The 17,184-nt window shown below is 44.9% G+C and overlaps 1 protein-coding gene across 8 annotated transcripts in view; it reads left to right on the top strand.

Annotated features, from left to right (window-relative positions):
* LOC137355388 (serine-rich coiled-coil domain-containing protein 2-like) overlaps window positions 1–17,184 on the top strand; it is a 636,521-nt gene that overhangs the window by 555,111 nt on the left and 64,226 nt on the right. The window contains exon 11 of one of the 8 annotated variants that reach the window (XM_068020390.1): window positions 10,291–10,375. The exons of the other annotated variants lie outside the window; for them this stretch is intronic. Coding sequence (XP_067876491.1) covers window positions 10,291–10,375 — 85 coding nt within the window. The remainder of the gene's footprint in view (window positions 1–10,290; window positions 10,376–17,184) is intronic. 8 annotated transcript variants of the gene reach the window in all.

Below are 17,184 nucleotides of genomic sequence, written 5' to 3'. Positions count from 1 at the left end.
GAGTAACAGCGCGCAGTCCCCGGGAGGCTCTCAGTAACGGCGCGCAGTCCCTGGGAGTCTCTCAGTAACGGCGCGCAGTCCCCGGGAGGCACTGAGTAACGGCGCGCAGTCCCTGGGAGTCTCTCAGTAACGGCGCGCAGTCCCCGGGAGGCTCTGAGTAACAGCGTGATTCCCCGGGAGGCTCTGAGTAACAGCGTGATTCCCCGGGAGGCACTGAGTAACGGCGCGCAGTCCCTGGGAGTCTCTCAGTAACGGCGCGCAGTCCCTGGGAGTCTCTCAGTAACGGCGCGCAGTCCCCGGGAGGCTCTGAGTAACGGCGCGCAGTCCCTGGGAGTCTCTCAGTAACGGCGCGCAGTCCCCGGGAGGCTCCAAGTAACAGCGTGATTCCCCGGGAGGCTCTGAGTAACAGCGTGATTCCCCGGGAGGCTCTGAGTAACAGCGCGCAGTCCCCGGGAGGCTCTGAGTAACGGCGCGCAGTCCCCGGGAGGCTCTCAGTAACGGCGCGCAGTCCCCGGGAGGCTCTGAGTAACAGCGCGCAGTCCCCGTTAGGCTCTGAGTAACAGCGCGCAGTCCCCGGGAGGCTCTGAGTAACGGAGCGCAGTCCCCGAGAGGCTCTGAGTAACGGAGCGCAGTCCCCGAGAGGCTCTGAGTAACGGAGCGCAGTCCCCGTTAGGCTCTGAGTAACAGCGCGCAGTCCCCGGGAGGCTCTGAGTAACGGAGCGCAGTCCCCGAGAGGCTCTGAGTAACGGAGCGCAGTCCCCGAGAGGCTCTGAGTAACGGAGCGCAGTCCCCGGGAGGCACTGAGTAACAGCGCGCAGTCCCCGGGAGCCTCTGAGGAACAGCGCGCATTCCCCGGGAGGCTCTGAGTAACGGCGCGCAGTCCCTGGGAGTCTCTCAGTAACGGCGCGCAGTCCCCGGGAGGCTCCAAGTAACAGCGTGATTCCCCGGGAGGCTCTGAGTAACAGCGCGCAGTCCCCGGGAGGCTCTGAGTAACGGCGCGCAGTCCCCGGGAGTCTCTCAGTAACGGCGCGCAGTCCCCGGGAGGCTCTGAGTAACAGCGCGCAGTCCCCGGGAGGCTCTGAGTAACGGAGCGCAGTCCCCGAGAGGCTCTGAGTAACGGAGCGCAGTCCCCGAGAGGCTCTGAGTAACGGAGCGCAGTCCCCGGGAGGCACTGAGTAACAGCGCGCAGTCCCCGGGAGCCTCTGAGGAACAGCGCGCATTCCCCGGGAGGCTCTGAGTAACGGCGCACAGTCCCCGGGAGGTTCTGAGTAACGGCGAGCAGACCCCGGGAGGCATGAGTAAGGGTGCACAGTCCCTGCGTGGCTCTGCGTAACGGCGAGCTGTACCCGGGAGGCTCTGAGTAACGGCGCGCAATCCCCGGGAGGCTCTGAGTAACGGCGCACAGTCCCCAGGAGGCTCTGAGGAACGGCGCACAGTCCCCGAGAGGCTCTGAATAAGGGAGCGCAGTCCCCGAGAGGCTCTGAATAAGGGAGCGCAGTCCCCGGGAGGCTCTGAATAAGGGAGCGCAGTCCCCGGGAGGCTCTGAATAAGGGAGCGCAGTCCCCGGGAGGCTCTGAATAAGGGAGCGCAGTCCCCGGGAGGCTCTGGATAAGGGAGCGCAGTCCCCGGGAGGCTCTGGATAAGGGAGCGCAGTCCCCGGGAGGCTCTGGATAAGGGAGCGCAGTCCCCGGGAGGCTCTGAGTGACGGAGCGCAGTCCCCGAGAGGCTCTGAGTAACGGAGCGCAGTCCCCGAGAGGCTCTCAGTAACGGCGCGCAGTCCCCGGGCGGCTCTCAGTGACGGCACGCAGTCCCCGGGAGTGTCTCAGTAACAAGGCGCAGTCCCTGGATGGCTCTGTGTAACGGCGCGCAGTCCCCCGGAGGCTCTCAGTAGCCATGCACAGTCCCCGGGAGGCTCTCAGTGACGGCGCGCAGTCCCCGGGAGGCTCTCAGTGACGGCGCGCAGTCCCCGGGAGGCTCTCAGTGACGGCGCGCAGTCCCCGGGAGGCTCTCAGTGACGGCGCGCAGTCCCCGGGAAGCTCTCAGTGACGGCGCGCAGTCCCCGGGAGGCTCTCAGTGACGGCGCGCAGTCCCCGGGAGGCTCTCAGTGACGGCGCGCAGTCCCCGGGAGGCTCTCAGTGACGGCGCGCAGTCCCCGGGAGGCTCTCAGTGACGGCGCGCAGTCCCCGGGAGGCTCTCAGTGACGGCGCGCAGTCCCCGGGAGGCTCTCAGTGACGGCGCGCAGTCCCCGGGAGGCTCTCAGTGACGGCGCGCAGTCCCCGGGAGGCTCTCAGTGACGGCGCGCAGTCCCCGGGAGGCTCTCAGTGACGGCGCGCAGTCCCCGGGAGGCTCTCAGTGACGGCGCGCAGTCCCCGGGAGGCTCTCAGTGACGGCGCGCAGTCCCCGGGAGGCTCTCAGTAATTACAGGGGTTCCTGTGAGCATGCCAGTTTTTACAGGGGATCTCCCAGGAGAGTGTCAGCATCTCCCACACAGATTTTAAGATGTATTCGCTTCAGAGCTTGTATTATCTGATTCTGCCTATTTATCTGTGAAAACTGCGAATCGGTGACCTTCCCTACATAATGAGATTTGCTTCTTGATGTAGATGAGCATTTATTTCTATATTTGTTTTAAAGTACAATTAAACCTAATAATTTACACCATCCCCAACCTGTCGAAAGATACCTCCTGTCCAATGATGAGAAGGCCTTTTTGCTCATTTCCCACAACTCAAATTTCTGCCCCATCCCCTTCCCTCAACCAGTTCACTTAGATTTCTGGCAGCTATGAGAAATGGCCTGTCTTAGCTGTGACTATGACTTGCATCAGGAGTGAATTACAGAACCAGTGCAGCATGACTTTATATAAATTTTTAAATCATCTGCCCACTGGGTATTGAAATGCAATATGTGCTGTGTTGAATTGAACAGTAAGCACAGGTTTTATTTATGGAAAGCAACTCGTGGGTAATTTGCATACCTGTGTTCAATTTATCTTGTGGTGGAATTGAACACAACAAATCATACAACCCTTATGACTCACAGAGGAGTTGTACCCAAAGCTACAACAAGTTGCATTTATATAGCACCTTTAGCATAGCAAAACATCCCAAGGTGCTTCACAGGGGCATTATCAAACAAAATCTGACACCTAGCCACATAGAGATATTAGGACAGGTGACCAAAAGCTTGATCTAAGAGGTAGGTTTTAGTAGCGTCTTAAAGGAGGAGAGAGAGGTGGAGAGGTTTAGGGAGGGAATTCCAGTGCTTAGGGTCCAAGCAGCTGAAAGCACCATTGCAAATGGTGGTGATTAAAATCAGCTGGTAAGAGGGCCAGGAAAGGGATGTTTGATGGTCAGCAGTTTAGTGGGAGTGGGGCCCAGGAGCAGGTGGTGTGTCTTATAAACAAGCTGAGTTCAGAGAGGGCATGAGGGGAGGTAAGAGAGAAATAAAGAATAATCCAGGTTAGTGCTAGGCATGTGTGGAAACTTTTGAAGGTGGGGGGGAGCTCCGTTTAGTGGGCAAGAGACAGGGGAGAATGTGACAATCAGATAAACTGAAATAGGATCCAACTTGGAGTTCTTAATGTTAAGATCTAGCAGCTTAACCAACTCTGTGCATCCAGCCTGATTTGTATTTGTATCTGCTGTTCATCAGTGCATCAAAGTTCTCCTCCCTATTTTCCATTTGACTCGGCAATGTATATGCCTCAAGCTTGTAGGTTCAAACACTCGCCCAAGCCTGGAATACATAGTGTAGGCTGATACTCCTGAGCAGAACTGAGGGAGTGCTGCATTATTAGAGTCACTGTCGAATGGATGAGATGTTAGAGAGATCCTGCTGCCTATTCCAGTTGTTGTTAAGGATCCTAGGGCACTATTCAAATGGGCGGCATAGTGGCGCAGTGGCTAGCACCGCAACCTCACAGCTCCAGGGACCCGGGTTCGATTCTGGGTACTGCCTGTGTGGAGTTTGCAAGTTCTCCCTGTGATCGCGTGAGGTTTTCGCCGGTTGCTCCGGTTTCCTCCCACCACCAAAGACTTGCAGGTGATAGGTAAATTGGCCATTGTAAATTGCCCGTAGTGTAGGTAGGTGGTAGGGAATATGGGATTACTGTAGGGTTAGTATAAATGGGTGGTTGTTGGTCGGCACAGACTCGGTGGGCTGAAGGGCCTATTTCAGTACTGTATCTCTAAATAAATAAAATAAATAAATAAGAGCAGGGAATTCTCCCATTGTCCGAATTAACATACCTCTCCAAGCCAACAAGATGATATTAACTGCTTACTCGTCGCCCTGCTGTTTCTGAACTCTTGTGAGATAAATGGCCACTGCGTTTTCCTACCTAACAGCAATCACTGAACTTCAACATAATTATTTTGTATTTGAAGTGCTTTGACATGTTTGAGATGTGACCAGATTATACATAAATGGAAATCTTTTAGTTTTGAACCAATCAAAAGGGAAATTTTGAAAAATGAAATGTCCTAAAGTCAAATTTAGAAGTAGTTTCAAACTTTCTGAAAAGCAGCCAGAGGTATATAAGCAGTATTTTCCACAGGGAAAACTTCATAGAAAATGAAAGTATTATTTTAAATAGAATTCAGTTTCACACAGGCTGGAACCAACTTCAAACGTCTGCTGGCCTCTGTAGTATTTTCAGACTTCACTCATTTACTTACCTTATTACTGATGTAATACAGCAAGCTGCTGCAGCAAAGCTAGTCCTCCAATGACGGATGAGACTGCAGCAACTTTCTTCAGCCAGCGTAGGTGTGAATGTCTGCCCCCTATATCTGCACAGCAGGTTTGAGCAAAGTTTTAGACATCCTGAGCTAGCTATAGACCCCGGGATCAAAGGAATGTGATGTATGATCAAAGAATGTTATCAAGAAGGGAATGCAGATGCTGCACTGCATCATGATAGCGCCGACCATACTGATGCTGTGTTCTGCTGTCAAACTCTGAGGTTGAGCTACTAATATGTCCCAGGTTATTTGGTGAGACACCAAGCCAGGTATGGAACACCACCTTGGCAGAAGTGGTGAAATATTGGGCAGGGTGTCACCCTTCACTGCTTCAGTGCCCTTCCTAAGGCTGCTCCAGAATAACCAGAACATGAGAAAAGATAATTTTCCACCCCCTCCCTTGAGTTAGGAATGGTGCAAAGCTAGAAGGGGAAATGGTCCTGTGAGAATTTGGAGCGCAATTTTAACTTAAATGACTGCTGGAAATAAAAGCACAGTTATTAATTATTGAAAGGCCAATTCAGGATTGATGTCACAAATATTTCTTCAAGCAAAGAATGATTAATTCTTGGAATTCTGGGCTAGTTTAATGTTGCTGGAAGACAGTACGTTGCTGTGGCAGATTAATTAGAGGGGCTGAATGAGCTCCCTCATTGCTACTTATCTGAGTTGAAAGAGAAATAGAAAGAATAACTTGACATGAATGCAATTAAGAGGTTCAGAGGACCATACATGCTATCACGACTGCTGTAAATTGTGTTACTCAGTTTAATTCTGTCTCAATTGCTGACTCTTGGTGTAAAGCCTTCATTATGAGAAATGTTTTCATGCCTGAAGCTCTGTTATAGTCAGTGCAGTCAGGAGTGGAATGCAGACTTCAATAAGATGTACCTCTGATGAGAGGAATTAATTTTGCCAGTCCCCTGGAGTTTATAATAATGAGCATCCACTGTGCTGGGTTTGTTTTGTTAGGAATTTGCTAGTAAATTACTGATTGACCGCGTTTCTTGTGTACCTGATCCAACGTGCAAACATAGAAAATAGGAGCAGGAGTAGGCCATTTGGCCCTTCGAGCCTGCTCCGCCATTCATGATGATCATGGCTGATCATCCAACTCAGTATCCTGTTCCGGCTTTCGCCCCATACCCTTCGATCCTTTTAGACCCAAGAGCTATATCTAACACCTTTTTGAAAACATTCAATGTTTTGGCCTCAACTGCTTTCTGTGGTAGCAAATTCCACAGGCTCACCATTCTCTGGGTGAAGAAATTTCTCCTCATCTCAGTCCTAAAAGGTTTACCCCGTATCCTTAGACTATAACCCCTGGTTCTGGACTCCCCCACCATCGGGAACATCCTTCCTGCATCTACCCTGTCAAGTCTGTTAGAATTTTATAGGTTTCTATGAGATCCCCCCTCACTCTTCTGAACTCCAGTGAATATAATCCTAACCGACTCAATCTCTCCTCATATGTCAGTCCCGCCATCCCAGGAATCAGTCTGGTAAACCTTCGCTGCACTCCCTCTATAGCATGAACATCCTTCCTCAGATAAGGAGACCAAAACTGCACACAATATTCCAGGTGTGGCTACACCAAGGCCCTGAATAATTGCAGCAAGATATCCCTGCTCCTGTACTCGAATCCTCTCGTTATGAAGGCCAACATACCATTTGCCTTTTTTTACTGCCTGTTGCACCTGCATGCTTACCTTCAGCGACTGGTGTACGAGAACACCCAGGTCTCACTGCATATTCCCCTCTCTCAGTTTATAGCCATTCAGATAATCTGCCTTCCTGTTTTTGCTACCAAAGTGGATAACCTCACATTTATCCACATTATACTGCATCTGCCGTGCATTTAGCCCACTCACTCAACTTGTCCAAATCACCCTAAAGCCTCTCTGCATCCTCCTCACAACTCACCCTCCCTCCAGGTTTTGTGTCATCTGCAAATTTGGAGATTTTACATTTAGTTCCCTCATCTAAATCATTAATGTATATTGTGAATAGTTGGGGTCCTAGCACCGATCCGTGCGGTACCCCACTCGTCACTGCCTGCCATTCAGAAAAAGACCCACTTATCCCTACTCTTTGTTTCCTGGCCACCAACCAATTTTCTGTCCATCGCAATACACTACCCCCAATCCCATGTGCTTTAATTTTACACGCTAATGTATTATGTGGGACTTTGTCAAAAGCCTTCTGAAAGTCCAAATAAAACACATCCACTGGCTCCCCCTCATCAACTCTACTAGTTACATCCTCGAAGAATTCTAGTAGATTTGTCAAGCATGATTTCCCTTTCGTAAAACCATGCTGATTCTGTCCGATTCTACCACTGTTCTCCAAGTGCTCTGCTATAAAATCTTTGATAATGGACTCTAGAATTTTCCCCACTACCGACGTCCGGCTGACTGGTCTATAATTCCCTGTTTTTTCTCTACCTCCCTTTTTAAATAGTGGGGTTACATTAGCTACCCTCCAATCTGTAGGAACTGTTCCAGAGTCTATAGAATCTTGGAAGATGACCACCAATGCATCCACTATTTCTAGGGCCACATCCTTAAGTACTCTGGGATGCATACCATCAGGCCCTGGGGATTTATTGGCCTTCAATCCCATCAATTTCCCCAACACTATTTCTCTACTAATACTGATTTCTTTCAGTTCCTCTCTCTCACTATGCCCTGTGTTCCCCAACATTTCTGGTATGGTATTTGTGTCCTCCTTTGTGAAGACAGAACCAAAGTATGCATTTAGTTGGTCAGCCATTTCTTTATTCCCCATAATAAATTTCCGTTTCTGACTGTAAGGTACCTACATTTGTCTTCACCAATCTTTTTCTCTTCACATACCTATAGAAACTTTTACTGTCAGTTTTTATGTTCTCCACAAATTTGCTCTCGTACTCTTTTTTTTTTTCCCCTTCTTAATCAATCCCTTGGTCCTCCTTTGCTGAATTCTAAACTGTTCCCAATCCTCAGGTCTGTTGTTTTTCCTGGCAAATTTATATGCCTCTTCTTTGGATCTAATGCTATCTCTAATTTCCCTTGTAAGCCATGGTTTGGCGACCTTTCCCGTTTTACTCTTGTGCCAGACAGGGACAAACAATTGTTGCAGTTCATCCATGTACTCTTTAAATGTTTGCCATTGCCTATCCACCGTCATCCCTTTAAGTAACGTTTCCCAATCCGTCATGGCCAACTCGTGCCTCATACCTTCGTAGCTTCCTTTACTAAGATTCAAGACCCTTGTCTCAGAATCAACTACGTCACTCTCCATCTTGATGAAGAATTCTATCATATTCTGGTCGCTCATCCCCAAGGGGTCCTGCACCACTAGATTGTCAATTATTCCTCTCTCATTACACAATACCCAGTCTAGGATGGCCTGTACTCTAGTTGGTTCCTCAATGTATTGGTCCAGAAAACCATCCCATATACACTCCAAGAATTCCTCCTCTACTGTATTGTGACTAATTTGATTTGCCCAATCTATATGCAGATTAAATTCACCCATAATTACAGATGTTCCTTTATCGCATGCATCTCTAATTTCCTGTTTAATGCCATTCCCAACATCAGTTTGGGGGTCTATATACAACCCCCACTAACGTTTTTTTGCCCCTTAGTGTTTCTCAACTCTACCCATACAGATTCCACATCATCAGAGCTAATATCTATCCTCACTATTTCATTAATTTCCTCTTTAACTAGCAATGAAACTCCACCGCCTTTTGCTTTTTTCTGTCCTTCCTAAATACTGAATATCCCTGGATGTTCATTTCCCATCCCTGATCACCTTTTATGAGCGAGTACCTTGTGTTGTTGACACATTGAAACAGCACATTGAGACTGTGCCACAAACACAGAGATTCTTACTTCAGTTGGATTGTCACAAAGCAAGTTAGTCTGAACTGCTATTAGTGGCTGACTGCAGAAAGGTATTGTCAAAGTTCTAAGAGCAGATTGACTGTTCTTCATCTTGGCCATGGAATAGATTATAGCGTGTGGAATCTAACATGGAAAAAAGTAACCAAATATGAGAAAAAGGTGGTACCAAATCGTAGCTGACCAAGGCATTGCCTCACAAAGTTGTCCCACTTAAATTTATGCTGCAAATCCTTGCAAAATTCCCAATTTTGGGTGAAGCGCTGAGTAAGTATGAGGGAAGGATGGAAAATTCAAAAAATGATTTCTTCTAATAAACTGTTGTGTCATAGTGAATGTTTATGGAGTAGCACTAACCCAGACCAGAAACTATTGTGTTACCTGCATAGACTGTCAGGCAAGAAAATGTCTTGAAGTGGGACCAGAAGAAGGAAGGCTTTAAAAACACTCAGGTATACAAATCGATTAGTACAAAGGGAAAATAAATAATATTCTTGGGTCTGTGGATGTCTGTGGCCACATTTTTAATCGTCAGGATCAGGAATGTAATAAAAAAAATCATAATTTCAGATGCCGTTTAATGGAATCAAATGTGTTTTGGAAGGTGATTTGGACATGCCAAGCACTGGAAGCAATCCATCTCAAAATAAAGGCAGCTGCCCATGCAGACATTTGATGGGATATGGTTAAAACTGTTGTCTGATTTCCTTTGAGTGCTGTCCCTTTAAGATCTTGATATGCGAATGAGCTAAGTACCAGGATGCAGCCACATGACCACAAGCCAGAGTCACTTTAACTCTAACACCCAGAGGCAGATTCTGTAAATAGTTAGCTAGCTCTGTACTGTATAATAGATTAGCTGAAATAAACCTGTTTGAGATCTTCAACCAGGAGGACTCCACACAGCTCTTTGATGTTGCATCAGGCAACATAAAAAGATCTCATTACATGGTGGCAGCTCCTCATTACAAAAACTGCCATTGAGACTGAAGCTCGGATTCATCTTCTGCAGGAAATTCAGGACAAAAGTCAGGAAGTATTTATTTGCGCAGAGAGTGAACAGTAGCTCGACTGGATTGTTAGAAAAGTGATTTGAGGTCAAGACTCTGGCTCATTTCCGGAAGATGTGGATGCTGAAAAGAGGAAGCATTCGGGTTGATATTCTGGAAGGATGGGGTTAAATGGTCTGCATGGCTTTCTTGAACAAAACCTATTTTGTGATCATTACCCATAATCTATAATTATGTGTCCCTACTGTATTATTTCAAAAAGCTCCAAGTACCTTTTTGAATATTGTGCTCACAAGCAGAATTCTCAGGCAACTGTTCAATACTATGCAGCTGTTTTTGTGTCAGGAAGGGGAGATTGTTGGCACTTCTCCTTTATATGTGCCTTTGAGTAGGTCGATATCGGATAATTTTAAAAGAACAATGTTGCAACCAAAGTTTGCCACAGCATTTATGTTTGTAAATGATCAAAACCGACCATCTAGAAAATCAAAGTTTGCAAGCAGTTTGGCTAATTCTTGGAGTCCCAGTTCCGCTTTCACTGTGTGTCTGATTCTGTCCAGTAACTTCAGCTGTTCCTGACGTAATGTGTGTTTGTTTCTTTTTTTGTTTTACCTTCTTCCCTTTTCCCCCTTTTCTCCTGCACAGACTGGGCCCTCTGCTCCATCCTCCTCTCCCATGCAGGGCACGTTCCATGGCCACCCAGGTCCTGTCCAGCAGCATCGTCGACAGAGTGAGTGTAACACTCTACAGTCAGACACTCTCAGCACTGCCACTTAACAATCAGCATGAAATCTCTTAGTTTGACAAAGCTAGTAAAATTAGAGATATGACACACTGATGTTGGTTTCTTTCAGAATTTGTCTAGCTTTCACACAATATGTACGCTTCTCAAATTGATTGGTGATTATAATTAGCTGTTGCAAAGTGCCTTTGTTTGGCACAAGATTCTGCCATGAGTGAGGAACAGAGACTATGCTGTACATTTCAACTTGCTCTAATGGACCAGTGCAGTCCCTTTGAAGCAGGGAGAAACATTCCCTCCATGTGCACGAGATACCTAATTTTCAGCTTGTAAGACAGGTTGATGCAATCAGCTGCCTTTGTTATACAGCCAATCTTAGCTGATCTTACCCATGTCTCTTTGATTAAAGGTGATTGTGAACGTTAATAGGGAAGGACTGTATTAGCTATGTACATGGCTTGTGATTCCTCATAGATTACTTGTATCAGAAGGGAAGGATGATTATCTGATCATAAGTGCATGGGGTTCCCCAGTTACAATTCAATTGCAAAATAGCAATGTTGGGTACTTACAATATTTTAATTATTGCTGAATCAAAATCCTCCACAATGAAGAAAGCTTTGGTGCATCCTGTTTAATTTTCAGTGTTTACCAGCAGTAGCATCTTCAGAACTTTTTCAAGGGCAATTAGGGATGGGCAACAAATGCTGACCTTGCAGCAGGCTCGCATCCCATGAGCAAATAAAAAAACTAGCTCAAAAAATTGTGCAATGAGCTGAGTCATTAAACTGGGATTCAAAAGTTCATATCAACACTTGAGGAACAGAGCCCATGTTTGAGGCCCTGGCACCTTTTTGCAGCACAAGTGCCTTGATGGTGAATTGAGAAATGGGCTGTCAGTTTATGATGTACACAAACTTAGGATGCTGCCCTGCATGATTCAGTTAGATAAGCCTCAATGTCACTGCTCGTCAAATCACATTAGATCACCAGAACTGGCTTGCCATCATTGCTGGCAAAAAAAAATTGAAAATGGTAAACAATGGTAAGTAGCTATCAAGTTTGTATGTAATAAAGAATAAGGCAATCGGAAATGTATAATGCTTTCCAGAGGTTCTAATGACTTTGAACTACTCAATGTAAAATCTTATTGTTTACAATATCCTGACAATTCCTCAATGTGTTACTGCATTGTACCGCACAGTATATTGTACACTAAGCTTCATGTGTATAGTATTAAAACCCTGTCAACTCCACTTAAGTGAATACCTGCTAGTGACGATCTCTATTGAAGGAGCTACACTGTTGTGATTTTGTGTTTGCATAAAGTGAATGAATCTTTCAAAACATTAATCAGGTGAGCAAAAAAATTGATTATTTTCTTCAAGTAATTTAAAGGATCGCATTGCAAAGTTGGTTCTGTCGTGTCTATTAAACATACTGAATGTGAAACTTCCCACCAATGTTTCTGTTGTCTCGAAATAAAAACAAGGCAAAGGTTGTTGTGGCTATTCAAAGGCCTGAGCTTGGCAAAAAGTGTTCTGACGCAGCACCTACAGCCCTTTAAGTAGAATTTGACAATCCAAAATTGGTTTGTCCGTATTAGCTCAATAGCTCAAGCAGTTTACTCATGTTACGACTCTTTTCGGCCTAGGATTGCACGGTTTATCATGTGTACAGCTTAAATTAGTCAGTCTGAGCCAACTGCTGAACATGTGTCTATAAATTAGCATCAAGGTAAAAGCAATAATCTTGTTGAAGATTTCAGTCAAATGACTGTTACAGTGATCCGGATTTTTCCCCCTCTGGTCTGCCAGTGTCTTCACTAGGAGCAGAAACTAATTATCATGCTTCAGAATCTGCAATCCAAGAAATCCACATCATTATTGAATTTCTTTTTCAGAGCTCCAAATTGGAGAGTGGTGCACATCTTCAGTAACCTTTGATAGCATAGTCACTGCTTCTGAATGTTTCTGTCCTTTCTGTGGAATCTACACTTCTTTAAGAGCTTTATTAAAATCTCCTCACCCTCTCTGTTAGTTGAGGTTTTGTGTTTCTTCCCTTCTGTGTGAGCCCTAAATGGCATTTGTGCATCTGGCATCTGTGACACACCTTGCTTCTCTTTCTCCCCATCACAAAGGCATAAGATGGGTAGAGATGAGGAAATCTATTTGGCTCATCACAACTGCTCAATTCCAAAAGACTACACAGCCTCTTTACTCTCCTTCCCATCATGGCATGGAACTGTTTCTTAAATTAATCCAGAATTTTCACCTCCACTACCTTGAATGAAGAAATTTCTGACATCAATCCAAAATGTTCCTTTTTCCAGTTGAATCTGTGCTCCGTGTCCTACTGTAACAGCTTAGTTTAACATAATTTGTATTTACATTTCTGAGCCATTTATTATCATAAATAATTCAATAAAATCATCTCTTAGTTTACCCCCACCCCCACCCCCGCATTCAGGATGAAGAGCTCAAATCTTTCCAGTAATTTTTCATGACTCGCTCTTTCAATGTCGCGGATCAGTCTCATGGCTCCTCTCTCGAATACCTTTTCCTCTGTCTTGTTGACCAGAGCTGGACACAATGGTCAAGGTGTGGGTTGACCAGAACACTAATTGCTTCGGGCATGACTTCCTCTGACTTGCACTCTGCTCTTTGTTATATAATTCACCATTTTATTGCTTTGTTGATTACTGGTCCACAGTGAATAAGCATATTGAGTGTAAAGTTCCCAGATCTTCGTCAACTTTATTCTTAGTTATTTTGACAGAGTTCCTGAAATATTTAAATAAAAGCAAAATACTGTGGATGCTGGAAATCTAAAATAAAAACAGAAAGTGCTGGAAATACTCAGCAGGTCTGGCAGCATCTGTGGAGAGAGAAGCAGAGTTAACGTTTCAGGTCTGTGAAAAATATTTTCCAGCACTTTCTGTTTTTATTCCTGAAGTTTTTAAGTTGTCAATTTCTTTTCTCTTCCTTCCTTCTGCATTTCTAAGTTCAGTCAAGAATGAGGAACTGAAATAAATTAGTATTAGTAAAAAAGTTGATCAATCCCCTGGACCTGATTTTCTGCATCGCAGAATGTTGAAAGAGGTGGCTGTATGGGGAGTGGATGCGTTGGTGACCATCTTCCAAACTTCTATAGATTCTGGAATGGTTCCTGCAGATTGTAAGGTAGCAAATGTAACCCCACTATTTAGAAAGGAGGGAGAGAGAAAACGGGGAACTATAGACCTGTTAGACTGACATCAGTAGTAGGGAAAATGCTAGAATCTATTATAAAGGATGTGATAACTGGACACTTGGAAAATAATAGTAGGATTGGGCAGAGTCAGCATGGATCTATGAAAGGGAAATCACTTTTTGAGGATGTAACTAGCAGAATAGATAAAGGGGAACCAGTAGATGTGGTGTATTTGGATTTTCAGAAGGCTTTTGATAAGGTCCCACACAGGAGGTGAGTAAGCAAAATTTGAGCACATGGGATTGGGGGTAATATACTGGCATGGATTGAGAATTAGTTAACGGACAGAAAACAGAGTAGGAGTAAATGGGTCATTCCCAGGTTGGCAGACTGTGAATAGTGGGGTACCATAAGGATCAATGCTTGGGTCCCAGCTATTCACAATCTATATCAATGATTTGGATGTGGGGACCAAATGTAATATTTTCATGTTTGCTGAGGACACAAAACTAGGTGGGAATGTGAGTTGTGAGGAGGATACAAAGAGGCTTCGAGGGGATTTAGACAGGCCAAGTGAGTGGGCAAGAACATGGCAGATGGAATATAATGTGGAAAAATGTAAAGTGATCCACTTTGGTAGGAAAAACAGAAATGCAGAGTATTTCTTAAATAATGAGAGATTGGGAAGTGTTGATGTCCGAAGGGACCTGGATGTCGTTGTTCATAAGTCACTGAAAGCTAACTTGCAGGTACAGCAAGTAATTAGGAAGGTAAATGGTATGTTGGCCTTTATTGCGAGGATTTGCGTACAGGAGTAAAGAAGAGTGGTTGCAATTGTATAGAGCCTTGGTGAGACTGTACCTAGAATATTGTATACAGTTTTGGTTCCCTTGCCTAAGGAAAGATATACTTGTCATAGAGGGAATGCAATGAAGTTCACCAGACCGATTCCTGGCATGGCAGGATTGTCCTGTGAGGAGAGATTGAGGATACTGAGCCTGTATTCTCTAGAGTTTAGAAGAATGAGAGATGATCTCATTGAAGCATACAGAATTCTTAGAGGGCTGTACAGGGTAGATGCAGGAAGGATATTTCCCCTGGCTGAGGGGTCTAGAGTCAGGGGACACAGTCCCAGAATAAGAGTCATAGAGAGATACAGCACTGACACAGGCCCTTCGGCCCACCGGGTCTGCGCCGACCATCAGTCACCCATTTATACTAATCCTGCATTAATCCCATTTTCCCTCTCACATCCCCACTTTTCCCTCAACTCTCCTACCACCTACCTACACTAGGGGCAATTTTATTTTTTTTACAATAGCCAATTTACCTATCAACCCGCTATTCTTTGACATGTGGGAGGAAACTGGAGTACCCGGAGGAAACCCATGCAGTCACAGGGAGAATTTTCAAACTCCGCACAGGCAGTACCCAGAAGTGAACCCGGGTTGCTGGAGCTGTGAGGCTGCGGTGCTAACCACTGTGCCGCCCATTTAGAGGTAAGCCATTGAGAACTGAGATGAGGAATTTCTTCACTCAGAGGGTGGTGAATCTTTGGAATTTTCTATCCCAGATGGCTGTAGAGATAGTCATTGAGTATATTAAAGACAGAGATCAATAAATTTTTAAATATTAAAGATATCAAGGTGATAGTGTGGGAAAATGGCATTGAGGTAGAAGATCAGCCATGATCTAGTTGAATGGCAGAGCAGGCTCAAGGGGCCAAATGGCCTACTCCTCCTATTTCCGATGTCCCTGGTCTTTCTGCAGTCAGCAGATGCTGAGCAATCTGGATAACCACTTTGCCATAGGGAGAAAATACTCCGGTCGCTCCTGAGTGCATTAGTGAGGATCTGAGAGAGCCATCTACCTGTTTGACTCCTCTTCTTGCCAAAATATTAAACACCTGATTCATAGTTATTCCCTCTGCAGTGTACACTTTTGATTTAATTTAGGCTCGCGTGAAAGAATATAGCTTCATTTTCAGAATTGACTGCACAGAATGACCTCCAGTTCTGAACAAAGCACATCAGGAATTGGGCTTACTATTTAACTTGTGTAGTATATGGAATATGATCAGAAAATAATGGCCCAAACACATTAGCTGGTCATTCATCTCATTGTTAAATCTTCACAAAATGTCTCCTGTGTTTACCTTTGTAACAATAGGCATTGCACCTCAAGGTAATTCTTTGTATGTGAAGCTAATAAAGAAATCTCTGAGACACATGACAAGGTGCTTATATAAATACAAGTCTCCTTCCTTCCCTTCCTTACCTTGGGAATTGTTATATTTGGCAAGGACCTAGAGATCTGTCGACAGGAATTGGAGGCTATAAACAGGTGGGATATTGGAATGGACAATAAGGGGGTTCTCATCTTGGTACGATAGTAAGACATGATTTATTTTTGTTGTTGATGCACCTCGACTATACCAGGGCAGTTGAACCACTAACTTGAACCTTTGAACTACTAAGACAGAATTAAGAACAAATTAATAATAAAAGCAACAACTTTAAATGTTTGGTGCTATCTATTGGTGTGTTTTCGGGAAAAATTAGTGAGAAACAGGACGTGGGACAGGGGTAGATACAGAAAAACTGTGTGGATAAAATAACTGCAAACTGATCAGCAATTGTACATGTTCACAAAGATTCCATCAAAGCAATTACGCCATTAGAATCAAAATGGCATTAGTAATGGAAGAAAGAGAGCACATTGCCGGATGAACAAGTGCTCTTTAATCATAAGTCTTATGTGTATTATGCTGCTGGACCATTTTTTTCCTCTGTGTAAGGATTTATGATAAGTGCAAAGATCCATTGATCAAACAGTATCTTCATCCTCATGATGCCTCAATATGACTGGCAAGTAAAGTATATTTTTGCATGCAGTAAGGAACAATCTGATGATTAACTTTTACGTGAAAGAACCCCAAACTAGAAAAAGAGAGAACTTGCATTTATATTGTGCCTTTCACAAGCTCACGATGTCGTAAATTGCTTCACAGCCAATGAAGTACTTTCAAAGTGTCATCACTGTTGTAATTTAGGAAACTAGTGACTGAAGGAGGAGACTGTATGTTGACTTTGTGGTAGGTGTAGCTTTGGGTGAGGCGGGGTACGGGAGTGAGCCAATAGAGACTAACAGATGTGTCAGGCAACTTGCATAGACACTGTCCAGTTATACAAAGGGATGAACATAGAATTTCAAATGGTTCAAATGCTGTAAAAGAGGGTGCCCAACCGTTTCACATTACAATTTTTGCCTTACATAGGGGGCTGGTGCGACAATTTCAGAAAGATAAAGGCATTAAAAATTTATTTTACTATCAAAACAATAAACGCGCATTTAAATGAAAAGACTAATTTATTGACTTACTTTCTCATCACTATGTTGAACATTGATTTCGTGACATATCTGGCATTGTTTTTGCTCGCATAAGTACTCAAACTGTGCCCACACACTTGATGTAGCAATGCAGAGTATTCTGGATAGATTTCCATCTGTCAGCCGTGACCTTGGTCTCTCTCACCCCCTTCTCTCCGTCTCTCTCTCTCTCTCTCTACCCTCCCCCTCTCTGTCTCTCCCTCCCCCCATCACTC

This window comes from Heterodontus francisci, chromosome 42 (genome assembly GCF_036365525.1).
Source record: "Heterodontus francisci isolate sHetFra1 chromosome 42, sHetFra1.hap1, whole genome shotgun sequence".
Lineage (NCBI taxonomy): Eukaryota > Metazoa > Chordata > Chondrichthyes > Heterodontiformes > Heterodontidae > Heterodontus > Heterodontus francisci.
The sequence above is the reverse complement of the archived record's forward strand: the minus strand, read 5'-3'. Positions and strand labels throughout refer to the sequence as shown.